Source organism: Lissotriton helveticus, chromosome 5_1, assembly GCF_964261635.1.
Source record: "Lissotriton helveticus chromosome 5_1, aLisHel1.1, whole genome shotgun sequence".
Taxonomy (NCBI): domain Eukaryota; kingdom Metazoa; phylum Chordata; class Amphibia; order Caudata; family Salamandridae; genus Lissotriton; species Lissotriton helveticus.
The window spans coordinates 1,679,103,585-1,679,117,796 of record NC_136065.1 but is presented as its reverse complement, the minus strand read 5'-3'; the positions used below and the strand labels follow the sequence as shown (position 1 = coordinate 1,679,117,796).

Genomic DNA, 14,212 nt, shown 5'->3' with positions numbered 1-14,212 from the left:
GACAAATGTACCTTGTTTTGGGGCTGAGATACAACAATGTGACTGATTCAGAAGTGAATTCTGGCAGTGGGTAACGGCTGAGGAAGATACAACTCCATCCCATAAAAGTCTCTGCACCATATTTAAAGGGTCACTTGACCTGGTCAATTGGACATGCTATCCCTGGAAGAATGATGCACCCACAATGCCTTATAGTGCAGGTCACACAACATTGCGTACACTAAGGAGAGAATGTGTCTAGATTTGTGAACTGTGCCTGCCTCCATCGTTTTATGATATTCTATCATAGATTATCATGGGTAGTAATCCTGCAACTTTGTGTTGCACCTCAGGTTCGCATCTGATCTGACTTTGTCCGACGGCTTTGCAGGTTTAGAACAAGTTTTACATCACAGTCTTAAAAGCTAAACAGCACGGCCAAAGCTGCTTGTCAATTAGTATGTGTTGCGTAAGTAATTGCCTTAGGGGCACAACAGTAACAGCTTCTGTCGGGTCAACGGAGAGGTTTGGCTATGGTGGCGACATAGTATGAAAAGGGGGGGCTCTTGGCCCCCCCGCACGTATGGCGGTGCGGTGACCGCTCCCTCCATCTAGGCCTCTTGGTGGTGGGGCGTGTCCTCTGGGGCGCGCCCTGCCACCGATTGGCGGGCGCCCTCCCCGACCCGGATGGCATTGTGCGACATCCGGGTCGGGGGGGCGGGCTATGGGGGTCGATAAAGGGGCGGGGAGCGCCCAGGGGACTCCTTGTTTCCTGGACGCTCCCCCCCACATGGGTGGTGCCCCGCGCTCGGGGCTTGTTGTTTCCCCACCCACCATCCCTGGAACATTGCGTTGTTGTATGCATTATTAGTTAAATTCAGTCGATAATTTGTATATAATGTTTGTTAGGCCAATTTTTCCTATGCTTAGAAATTGTTTGGTATTTTGCCTGTTATGCTTTCTTTTAGGTCTTTTTTCCCCTTTTAGCTAATGGTACTGTGTATGTTATTGGTTGCATTGGTATTTAGGCCTTTTTTCCCCGTTTTAGCTTTAAGGTGTTATGCGTGATGTTTATTTAGACAGGGTAGCTGTACATTAGAATTTTTTCCCATAGGTCGTCGTATTTATTAGGTATGGGGCATGCGGTAAGGTCATGACCAGTGAGCAGCTATTTTAAGTTCTGAGGGGGCGGGCATCATCCTATGGAGGTTCCCGCCCAGGGGGAGGGGCCATTGGCCCTTCCTAGAACTTCAGGGGCAAGGTAACTGGTGCTTCAAAGGGGCGCGGGTTGGAGGAGTCACGCTTTCCTTAGGCTGGTAGCCACCCCGCGCGCGCATACTTATGACGTCAACAGATGGCGCTGAGTAAGGGCCCTCCTTAAGTGGGTAAATGGAGTTCACGGCGTGGACCGGGTAATTACCGGGCCCGGCTGCGCATGCGCTCATCTTGTGGTGAGGCGCAGCTAGTAGGACCTGACACCGGTTAGCGACCTTGCCATATGGCCAGAAATGTTAGTATACTAAATTTCAGATGAGGATGTTAGATTCGGTTAGGAAACAATCTGTATTAGAGTTTTTGTTAAGGATAGTCTCTCACACCTGTTGACAATCATGTATCTAATGTCCTGCTGATTTTTCGTATAAACTGCATATCGTACAATTAAAATTTGTTGTTTTATATCTTAATAAATACGGCCGGGGGGTCTCGCGACCCCCCGCCTTCCAAAGATAACCATGTTCAGATGTCCTTGTGTCCGGGGGTTGGTGTGGTCATAGGGAGGGGGCGGCAGCCAATCACTGACCATGTTCACTGCTGTAGCGAAAACCATGACCTGCCCCCATCTAAATCGGGTGGACCATTATCTTGGAAGTAAGCATATTCTGTTGACATTGTGACAGATATACTTACCGCCAAGATATACATTGCGTCCTCATTCTTTCAAAACACACGAAAATAACATTAAATTAACATTAACAGTCAACAAATTAAATTGTTCTTTTGACGGAGAACATGATTTCATGGGTGTTTTGTTTCTCCATTAGTTCTCACTGTCAGGATGAGATGAAAAATCATCGGTCCTCAATTATTCTTTTGCAGAATGAAGTCTTAACTTGGCTCTCAGAGAGTTTCTATGTGTTTGTGTGTGTGTGTGTGTGTCTGCTTGTGCGTGTGTGGCAGAGTGGTGTGTTTTTTGTCTGAGTGTTCTTGCTGCTTTTTAGGGCTCGCCTGGCGTTGGAGCGCGAAGCGCTCCCGCCAGCGAGTTCTATAGTCACTATCCTCCCTGCCAAGGGAGTGAGAGCTGTGAACGAGCAGCTCTAGACCTGTGAACGAGCTGACTCAGGTCCGTGAACGCGCGGGAACGTCAACGTGCACGTTCACGCGCGTCACGCTCCTGTCCTCCCGCGTCTCTTCTGAGGCGCGCTCGAGGCCGACTTGCGGTGTGCTGTTCCAGCGTTAGGTAAGTGAGGGGGGGGGGGATTTGTTTGCTTGTTAATTGTTGCTTTCTACCTGTGTCTTTCTGCCCGTGTTTTTAAATGTCGTTTTCACCCTATGGGAGTTTCTTTAGTGCTGCTAATTAACTAACTTCCATCGGCACATCCACCCCGTCTGCACTCACTTCTATCGTTGGCACATCCACTGCACTCGGCCCCTCAGTGTGAGGCAACGCAAGCAAAGTTGTTAATTACTGAAATTTGGGAGGAGCCTCTTTAAATGTGTGCACATCATTATTGTCATTTTATAGAATAAAAAATAAACGCCTGCATTGACGTTTACTTTTCAGTAAGAAAATGACTAAGAGCACCTACCGATATGGCAGTGATCCTACATGCTAACCATTCAGAATCAGGTGGGAGGGTCATGGTGCTTGCCTTATTTCCTCCAACTTCGTCATTCTACCCCTGCTGCACCGGAAGAGGCAACACTGCTACAGACGACGTTACCCAGCCGCATATGAGTCATAAACAAGACCGTCGCATTACAAAAAAACAAAAGTGTCTCCCCTGCTGCATCGGAAGACACCACGGTGCTCCGAATAATGTTTCCCAGCCGCATTGAACATAAGCTGACTGAGCCAAGTAGGTGACTTTCCATTAATAAACAATATAGCAGATGCAAAATATATTATTCCTGGCCTCGTTATACCGGCCATCAACCACAGTGAGCCCCCACAAATGCATTTCATGCATTGAATGTGCTTTCTAAACAACGCATTTGCCCTACGGGGGTATTTTTAAAATAAACTAACAGGAAGGATTGCTGTTTTGATTTTCTTTTTTTTTTTACCAACATGGAATACGTTTTTAGGAAACATTTTCATTGGTACTTAAAAACAGGGCACAAGTCCTAACAAAAGAAGTTGGGGGGGGGGGGGGGGGTGAGGGGGGGCGCAGACGTCACGACAGGAAGTGATGTCACGAAGGTGGCTTGCACCATCAGACTCATTGCCTCCCCTCGCTCACCCCTTAGATGCGATTGAATCAGAGAAGCTAGCTCGTGAGCAGTGTTCTGAATGAGCTCCGATCTCGCCCCAGAGAGGCCAAAGAATGAATGTGTGGCTCCATTTTCTTCAGTAATCGAGCTCCTCGTAAAATAAGTGGGGGGACGCCGTCCACCCGTGTAGTACCCCGACTCGAGCTCAGCTTAAAAAGCAAAACAGGAATCCATCCTGTTAGTTCATTTCCAAAAAGGATACTGCCTTCAGTGTCCGCCCTATTCCTGGCCTCCTTATAACAGCCATCAATCACAGTGAGACCCTGCAAATGCATGCAGAGCGCTTTCTAAACACAACCTGTTCACCCGACTGTAGTATTTTATCAAGCATTTACAAAGTAATAGGTCTTTCATTTGCGAGAGTTTAAGCGGTTGGCATTCTAAATGACAATGCCTTCTATTTATGTTTTAAAAACCAAAACATAAATAAAAGGTAGTATTGTCATTTACATTGCCAATAGCTCAAAATCGTGTACATGCGAGACCTATTGCATTGCAAATGCTTGTTCTCTTTGTCGCCTTCCTGACAAAGGGGTTTTCACAGTTGTCTTCAAGGTCTAAAAGAATAGATTTCATGTGAACTGGATTGTTTTAATTTCAGCTGCATAATCAGGCTTAACTCGAACTGCTGTTACGCCTGCAATTCTAGTCTATGCAGTTGTATGCAACAAGCCAAAAGCACTCAAATGTGACGGTGTAAACCATACATTTAAATGAAGATATGTCAGCTTCTGAACTATTATATTACACAATACAGATATCCTCCAGTTCAGGACAACAAGAAACTTCAGGAATATAATGTTGGGTACCAAAACATATTTTGTAAAGTTACATTTCTGATAATGTATGACATATTTTAATGGTTGTACTGCATTGCCTACGTCTATCTAGCTTTCTGAAGAATGTAAGTGCATAGGTAAAATGACATTTCCAGTACTTTTATCTCCCCATAATGTCAGGTGTGCTACATCTGTTCTTATGGGTAGAATGGCAGAAGGTCTAGTGTAAGTGGATAAGGTTTGGGCCCTGGATCCTTCCTAGACCAAATATTAGGCACACAAACTGTTGCCCCTGGCTGATTTGGGCCCTCTGTGGAACACAAGAGCGCACACTGCCTAAAACTGAACACATGACCTGAGATCAAGAGTCCTATGTAATCAATAGGAAACCAGTGTGTGCAAGGTGTGTTTGTGAAGGAGGGTGGGAAGTACCATAGCCAGGGGGATTTCTTTTGGAAGGGGGATTACAGTTTCAGAGCTTCAATGCATGACAAGGAATCAAAGGGAGGCTGTGGCAGTTCAGAAGCTGCCTACATTTTATTTAAAAAAAAGGTCACAATGCCCTACCACACCGGAGGAAGATTGAATATTCAAAAGGAGGGACTGTGGATGTCAAGTTGTAAGGGGTATGTCAGTAGTTTACGAACTTGAATAGGCTATGAAATAAGGTTCCTGGAAGGAGAAAGAAAGAGACCAGTCTGTTAAGCCCTTACATATACCTGCCAACAACCTGATCATTAAACTTCACATTACTAGACCAAAATGAGCTGAACTAGCAAGTGAGCATCCACTGAGAAGAGGCCTTCTGTTTGTATACATTCTTGTACAACAACAACGTATAATTCTTATTATTAATATTAGGCTCAGAACAGACTACATGACCCTCATTAAATGGCAAAACTCTACAACTTTCTTACAACTAAGTTCTTGTTTGTGAGCCAATGCCAATGACTTATAACAGGTTCAATACAAATTTTCTTTGCTTTATTGTTGATTATTTGCCATATTTTCAACATTTTCTCCTGAAAGACCAGTTAAGTCAGAACAACTTATTGTGACTCTGTCCGGGTAAGTGGTTAGGAATAAAGTATAACTGGGAGAACAGACAACTAGAGGACTTGAGAAAGACCACTCCAAGTCCCCAACTCAGAGACATGAAGGACCCTGAACTGGTTGCTGCCCCTAATTCCCTTACAGTCAGGCATGTAGTTAATGGTACCTCTCTGGCTTCTTTCAGGATAGGATTTGCAATTGCCCGGCGGCTAGCAGAGGATGGTGCACACGTGGTGGTGAGCAGCCGTAAGAAGGTGAACGTGGACCGGGCAGTGGAGGAGTTGAAGGCAGAGAATCTCAGTGTGTTGGGAACTATATGCCATGTCGGGAAGGAGGAAGACAGACAGAGGCTGATAGCCACAGTAAGCAATACAGCAGAAGCATGTCCATATCTGAACCCTTCCGGAATATCTGGGAACCCAAGTAGAAGCCTAGCATCCCTGTTCCCCAAAGGAACCCGAGAACAAATATTCCATGGAGATTTTGCTTTACAATTCTCCAAGCTCTTGCGGTCCTCTAAAAGGATCTAAGCCCAGGCCTGTTAACATGAGCACCCTTGAGATTTTCATGTGTGAAGAATCCAGCCTTAGCTTGAAGGCATAATAGCCATGTTATTATTTGGCCCAATTCATTAGAGTTGCTCCATCAAAGCCTTTGCTTGGTGTTTTCAGCTGAGATACTGCAGACCATGCATCTGATGCCACAATGGAATGACTGCACACCTCCAGATTCATGAATACTACATCAAACAACCACACAATACTCCAATCCAGTTAATACACAGCATTGGGTGTTGAAACCCTCCTCGTAATACACTAAAAATGTCAATTTTAATGGCCATTTGTTGTAATTCAGCTCACACGTATAAAGCTTTACCTTATGGAAAGCTGACCCTGTATGGAAGACTGCAGTAGTAGTATAAAAGCTTCCTCTATTTTACTTATTACTTTCTAGCTGCAACATCACTACTCAACTGTAATTACAAATGACATAGCTACTTTACTGTAATAAGTTATTACAGTTAAGTAGTGTCACAATGCCTGCTGCCATGGCTACCCGACAATGTGAAAGGCAAGGCACTGAGCAAAATTGTAATTGCTATTTAAACTTGCTTTGCTACTTATGTTCTTCCCAGTTTCTTTTTTTATATCATAGTCTTTAGGAAGCAGGAGATGTCCAAACAAACTACAGCAACCTCTGACACTGGCTTATATTAACTGCTTAAAACATATATTTTTTGAAGTCTACATGAAACAATAATTTTACAATTTCTTCTAATAGTATTAGATAATCATAACAAGCATTTACAATGCAATGGTTTCGCCTTTGGAAAAGTTAGAGCTATTGGCATTGTAAATGACAAAATGTGTATTTATGTGTTGGTTTTGAAAACAGATAAATAAATGGCATTGTCATTTACATTGCCATTAGCTTAATCTCTACAGTCACTCTGCACTCCCTAGCACTCTGCACTCCCTAGCACTCTGCACTCCCTAGCACTCCCTAGTCACTCTGCACTCCCTAGCACTCCCTAGTCACTCTGCACTCCCTCGCACTCCCTCGCACTCTGCACTCCCTTGCACTCCCTAGTCACTCTGCACTCCCTAGTCACTCTGCACTCCCTAGCACTCCCTAGTCACTCTGCACTCCCTAGCACTCTGCACTCCCTAGTCACTCTGCACTCCCTAGCACTCCCTAGCACTCCCTAGTCACTCTGCACTCCCTAGCACTCTGCAGTCACTCTGCACTCTCTAGCACTCCCTAGTCACTCTGCACTCCCTAGCACTCCCTAGCACTCTGCAATCACTCTGCAATCATTTACAATGGCAATAGCAGAGCATTGATATGCGCGTGCTCACACTGTTCACTTCTCACTAGTGGAGAAGTTACGGCATGAGGACATGCCAGGTGAGCGGTGTAGGGGAAGGGGAATCCTTTAAAGAGAGTAATTTTCTCTCTGGATTTCCCTTCTCTTTTTGAAACGAAGGAGCAGCAACATTGTCTTGGTCATGGTCTTGTGTCACCAGGGCTTTAAGTCAAAGCTTTTCCAATATTATATACAACCCATAGTTGCTGCTTATTTATCTTATGCAACTAACGACTATTGACAAAGTCAATAGTCTCGACTTGTTGTAGATATGTTACTTTTATATATATCTGGATGTAAATGACAGAAACAGCAAAATACAGGCCGAGCGGCACACTATACTATTAAGCACAGACTTTTAGTTTACATGTTTTTAAGCCACGTCCTTAATTATATTGGTCATGCCCTTTGGAGAGACCCCTAGTTTTTTTCATCCCACTAAAGGCCCAGCCTACACGATTTACTTCTTGCCCCCACCCCCAGAGAAGGCTATTTCTCTGCTCTGATTACTTCATCCAACAGTCACACGCTGCTGCACTCACGCCCATACCTGCACACTCCTCCGGGTTCTTCTTCTCAGTGTGACCACTCGCTGGTATGATCTCTGTGATCGGGCGGAGCGGCCTCTGATGGGAGGGTCCTGCTTCTTACACAACCCGAAAGTGAAGTCCAGCAAAACCTTCCACAACGGCCACAAACCTGTCTGTAGGTGGCATTCTGATCACCACAGCAACGGGGCTGCTGGCGTCTGAGGTCACGGAGCTAGAGAACACAGCAGGGCAGAGATGTCACGACCACTGAGGTCACGGCCAGCCCGTTGAAGATCAAACCGCGCAGTCGAGTTGGCCAGCTGTGACGGGAATGGGGCAAGGGAGAAAGCCTGGACAGAGAGAGGCAAAGAGAGGGAAGGCACAGCGAGGGAGAGGCGCAGAGAGGCACGGAGAGAGGGAGAGGCACAGAGAGGCACGGAGAGAGGGAGAGGCACAGAGAGGCACGGAGAGGGAGAGAAACAGTGAAGAGGGCCGGGGAGGAAGAAACAGACGAGGGGGCAGAGGAAGAAAGGACAGCAAGGAGGGGAGAGAACGGGAAAGGCAGAGAAAGTAGGCATTTATGGGTCATTAAATTCAAAGGGGAGACTGGAGGAAACTCAGACAACACTGGATTTAAAGAAAGAGAGGGACGTGAGGTGGAGTGGAAAGAGAGAAAGAGGCAGAGGGTGCACAGGGGACAGTTTGGAGAGGCAGAGAAAAGAGTCAGGGAGAGGCAGAGAGCAGGGCGAGACCGAGAAAGCGAGAGGCAGTAAACAGGCAGTGAGAGAGGAAAACGAGGGGTGCCTGCGGGGGGGGGCACAGAGAGTAGAGGGGGAGAGGGCAGTGGAGAGGGTAAGAGTGAGGCATGAGGAGGGAGAGGCACGTTACGGAGGGTGACAGGCAGGGAGACGGGGAGCAGAGAAACGAGGGCGAGGCACAGAAAAGAGAAGCGTGCAAAGCAGGGAGAGAGAGAAAGGGGCAAAGTGAGACAGCAACATCGGAGGGCAATGGAATGGATGAGGGAAGGAAAGAACCGGCGAGAAAAACACACTGGTGAGAGAAATGTGGAGGGGGTCGAATGATGGAGGAAGAGAGAAGCAAAGAGAAGAATAAGAGACACACACCACACACACCAGCAGTCTATTGAGACTGCGGACACACAGCCTGCTGCAGAGGGCCCCGGGGCCCCACTCAGAATGCCCGGGAGGTGTCTGCAGTCTCAGCTGAGATGACACCATAAGGGACACACACACACCAGCAGTCTATTGAGACTGGGGACACACCGCCTGAATGATATGCTTAGTAAGTCAATGCAGGCACCCTACGCACCCCTCGGCACCCCGGAGGCAGCGACCTCGCTGCTACCCACCTCCAGCACCCAGACTCCTCACCGGGAGGTGGGGGGAGGGGCCAGGGGGGGTCTACAAGTCAGTACGCATATGGGAGGTCAGTCCACACTCCCATCCGCCCTGGTTAACAACAAGCCAACAAGAAATTCGGGCCAATCTGCAGTCGCCAGAGCCGGGTGTGTGCCAGTGCCAGCACCTCTCCTCTCAGCTGTTCCCATACCTTCTTCCTCTACCCCAGAGGAGAACCATTGGCGTTCCCCATACAAACCCTGTACCTTTGCACATTCCAAGCTCTAGATTTCTTCCGTACTCTAAGTAACTGCCCTAACCGTCCAACATCCTCCCAAGGCGGGTTGTCGTCCATTCTTTACCTGCTGTAGCGCGCTCCGGGCCCGTTCTCCTGGCCGTGCCTCCCTGCTCTCAGTGCCGCTCCCTCCCGGGCCGCCTCCGCTCCTCCTCCATCCCCGCAACTCCCACTGTACACCCCCCGCACCCCGTCCCGACAACAACATTCGGTGACGTTACTCGCCATCACGTGACTGACCCAGCGTGCCAAAAATAGAATGCCCCCGCCTTCTCTGGAAATGGTGCGTGGCCACAGGCGAGAAACCCGGGCGGGGGGTGGAAGAGAGGGAGTAAGCGCGCGCAAGCCATTTGGAAAAGTGAAGGACAAGCACCTACGAGGACACAGGGGGCGGGAGAGGACACGGACGGCGGGAGGGGGCGGGAGAGGACACGGACGGCGGGAGGGGGCGGGAGAGGACACGGACGGCGGGAAACGTGCACAGGACAGCGAGGGGGGGGCGGAAAGGCACACGGAGGGGGCGGGAATGGACAGACTTTCAGTGAAAGGGGAGGGAACGGAAAAAACGTAACTCCGCCCTGGGAAAAAATCTCCGGAACGCCCCCGAATCTGGTCCGGCCTTGACGGACAGATCCGGCACTCAATGGCTAGCCTCCATTTATGGAGCTAGCCAATGAGAGCCGGGGGACGTTCCAAAAGTCCTTATTGTCGACATAGGATTTCACCTGCGCTGAAAAGCTGCGCAGAGCGCAGCCTTCGGCAGGCGAAACCCAAAAAACGAATTTTATGGTGGTCATGTGGTAGTGTAAGAAATGCTACATGCATCGCATTTAGGGAATCGCTAATTGCAATTCCCTAAATGCGTTCGCAAATTAAGTAATCGCAAGAATTGGAATTTCCTATTTTGCAAATGCAATGCCTTTGATGTATCGGAAAAGGCATTTTAACGGTCGCAAACGGGCCGATTTTGCAAATTGTAAAATGCAACTGGTAAAATACATGATGCATGTGCCGTTCCTTAAGGAGCAGTCTTTGCACCTTTAAACAACAGCTGCCCCACTGGGCAGTGTAACACAACAATAATGTTTACAGATGAAATACAGAAATGGGATGCATGGCTCCTAGGCAACGATAAAGAATGTGATATTGCATGTGCCACTGTTATCCTATTCTATCTATTTGATTGCCCCATGTTTAATTTCCATTGCCTTGTCTGCTTTGCCATTTTAATAATTTTCTTTTTAACTCTTTGTTCTTGTGTCTCTCATTCTCCATTAAATCTTATCTCGTCTCTCTCTCACCTTAAACTCCCTCTCTGTTCTCCCTCAGCCTCTTTTAATTGTCTATTTTACTTTCTTGCTCGAGACAATTTCTTGATCTCTTTATTATTTTTCAGCCTCTCATCTTTCTCAAAAAATACATTCTCAAACTCTCTCTTTTGGTCCCTGCTTTATCGTCTCTTTCACCTCTCCTAAATATTGAGCTGGCATCCCTCTCTTCATCATTCTATTAATTTATTAGATTCCACTTTCTTCCTCCAACCTTTATTCCTCCTTTCTCTGATGTTCCCTCAGTTGAGCACCAGCTCTATTCTTCTATCTCCTGGATTATTTTTATCTCTCTTAATCTTTATTTGACCATTGATTTTTACATGCTTGGAAAACACTAAAAAAAAAAAACTGACACCCTGATGGTGAGGTATTTTCTGTGTGTGGATAATACCTCATTTTGGGCCATATGTATCATCAAACTGTTTTGCATTTCCTAAATAGCGAATTTTAAGGAATCGCTATTTAGGAGATGCAAAACGATATATGTATATACAAAATCGCTTTTCAATAGCGATTCCTTAGCATTCCTAATTTGCGATTAGCAAATTGCTAATCGCAAATTACCCATTCATTTCCATGGGCCAGGAGGCCCATAGGAATGAAAGTGCAATTTGCGATTAGCAATTTGCTAATCGCAAATTAGGAATTTTTTCAAGGGTGCAGGGGTGTCTCAAGAACACCCTGCTGCACCCCTGAAAAAGACATTTGGGGGCATATGGCGCACATACATGCCCTAAGGGCATGTATGGGCGTCATATGGCACCTGTGTTTTTTTGTAAAAAAGCTTTTTGAAAAGAATTCGCAACTTACCACCAACTAGAAGTTGGTGGTAATTTGCGAATCCTTAATGGCAATTTTTGAATATTTTTTGTTTGATACATTGCATTTAAGGAATCGCAAAATTTGCGATTCCTTAAGTGCAATCGCAAAATAAGGAAGAGCAAATTTTGCAATTCCTTATTTTGCATCAAACATGTTTGATACATACCATTTATCTAATTAGCATTCGCAAAGGCCGAAATTCGCAGAATTTCGGCCTTTGCGAATGCTAATTAGCTTGATACATATGGCCCTTTCTGATTTCTGGCTCTGGAAATGAGGCATAACATGCAAATTCTGTATTTATCCCACCGAGATTTGTATATTTTTTCTTTTACCACCCTTTTCACCCAAAAATATTGGCAGCTTTGATCTGTTGAAATCTGTCAGTGGAAAATAGTGGTGTGAAATAAGCAAAGTACATCTAAGAATATTAATCCCACTAATATTCAAATCTGGGAATACTGACCAACAGATACTGCCCTGCCCAAATATCCAAACAATATGAAGGCTCTTGATTGTATGGAGGGGCGTGGCTCCTCGGTCATGGTGATGGACGTGTAGGCTGCCAGCTCTGCATTGGCTTGCCTTTACTCCTACAGGTTCTACCCTACTGGGTGCCATGCGTCCTAGGCACTGATGGCATAGGGCATGTCTACCGGCAAGTAGCCCGAATGCCCAGCTGAATCCCCACTGTAGTGAGCCACTTGATCACTACTGCGCATTGTGTCGGCATTCACCAAAGGGGCTGGGCATGGACCTGAGGGAATAAATAAAGGTGCTCGAATTGCTCGTGGTCCAAGCATGTAACAACATAGTGGTGGCTGGTGTGCCTACCCTGCTCGCTGACGATTGTACTTTCGAGAGAGTGGCATGTGCGAGGGTGGTGCCCTCTGCACTGGCGACGAGGTGGACTTACCCCGCAGATCGAGTGCTATGGAGCTGTACTGTCTGGGGTTCATGCTGAGTCTAGACGAGCTGCAAGGTGAGGAGCGGCCCGGTTGTGGTGAAGTCGAGCACTGCTATGGACGAGGACAGAGTTCCACTGCTTGGAGCAGCTGCGGAAGAAGTGGGGGCCGTGATTCCCCCTCAGCAAGGTGGTGGAGAGGATGACTGGGTGTGGTGACAAAGGCCGCGGCGCAGCACCATGGAGAAGAGATTGGGGCGTGGCCACGGGCCGAGGCCCGAAAGAGTATCACTGTGAGCCTGGCTGTGTGCAAAGAGAAAGAAAAGATCAATGTTAGAAAGGTGATCCCAGGGGAGACAGAAGATGTCTGACTGACCCCCCCCCCGAGACCCACCACTTCGTATGGAATTGGCCGAGCGTCGTCGAGAGGCCTCCTTGGCGAGGCTCCTCTCCTACAATCGTAACAGCCGAGCAATCACACCACTACAAAGGGACACCACACAAGAGTAGATTCTTAAGAGTCTTTATATAAAGAATAAAGGCAAGTTCTCGCAGCAATATGTACAGGGGGATCGAGGGATCCGTAAAGTCTCGGTATCAGGGGAAAGGGGGTAGCGGGACAGTCTTGGTACCCACTGGTACTAGGATACTCGGCGCACAGCTCTCAATCCTCGAGCTGGGGGGTGCAAGTAGCCGCGACGTCGTCAGCAGGGCTCTGAAGTTGGTTCAGCGAGGTCGGGCCGCGACAGCGTCAGCAGGGCTCCGAAGTTGGTTCAGCGAGGTCGGGCCGCGACAGCGTTAGCAGGGCTCCGAGGATGGTTCAGCGAGGTCGGGCCGCGACAGCGTCAGCAGGGCTCCGAAGATGGTTCCGCGAGGTCGGGCCGCGACAGCGCCAGCAGGGCTCCGAGGTTCCAGGTTCCAAGCACAAGAGTTCTTATCAGGATCAGCCGCGACGAGGTCAGCAGGGCTTCGACTCCAAGATACAACTGGAGTCCTTATCCAGGGCTGGCCCAGATATAGAACTGGAGTCCTTTGATGTCCGGACCCTCGCGCCTGGGGGTCAGAGGGGCCGGGATGAGAAGTGTGGCTCACTGGTTTGAGGAGGCAGACCTGGAAGCAGAGGCTCGGCGGGGTCTTGAGTCCGAAAATGTCCATGGACTCGACAATTCTCGCTCTGGTGCCTACTTGATTCACGGGTTCACACTCTGCGACTCTGGGCAATAGCTTGCTTAATCTCCACAACGGCCCCTCGCGGCGGGATGCCTGGCTTTCACCTTGCGGATACCCTGCTGGGGTTATCTCACAGGGGAATACCAGGACGGGTTCCCTAAGCAAGCGCTTAGAAACCGCTTGGTGATTTGCGCTATATAAATTCCTGTACATGAGAGTGTCCAGACACCCAGCAGGGGGGTGGAGCCAGCGCCCAGGGAGGCCGGAGGGCGATCGATACCAGGCATCCGGGGACGACTGGAGGGCCATCAGAACTCCCCTCCTCCTGGATTCGTCAAGTGGCCACTCTACCACCTGGGCAGATCTTGGTGCCTCGATGTCGGGGCTTTGCTGGGGCCGCGGCCGTGGTTGGGCCGAGGCCACGTGCTTGGGACGTGAAGGGCCCAAGATGGAGTCGGGCTTGGAAGGGCGGCCCGGGTGGTGGCTGGACCGGCCGGGTTGGGGCGAGCAGGGTTCGCCGGGTTCCAGGGGGGAGAGCCGTGGACTGCCAGGGGGGCTGCCGTGGGTCGATGGAGAGCCGATGTCGCCCCAGGCTCGTCTTGGGGGAGGAGTAGGACCACGCCACGAGGCCG

The 14,212-nt window shown here is 48.4% G+C and overlaps 1 protein-coding gene across 1 annotated transcript in view; it reads left to right on the top strand.

Moving 5' to 3' along the window:
• Positions 1 to 14,212, top strand: part of LOC144753773 (dehydrogenase/reductase SDR family member 4-like) — a 362,846-nt gene that overhangs the window by 168,357 nt on the left and 180,277 nt on the right. Inside the window, exon 3 of the mRNA XM_078641349.1 lies at positions 5,488 to 5,665. Coding sequence (XP_078497475.1) covers positions 5,488 to 5,665 — 178 coding nt within the window. The remainder of the gene's footprint in view (positions 1 to 5,487; positions 5,666 to 14,212) is intronic.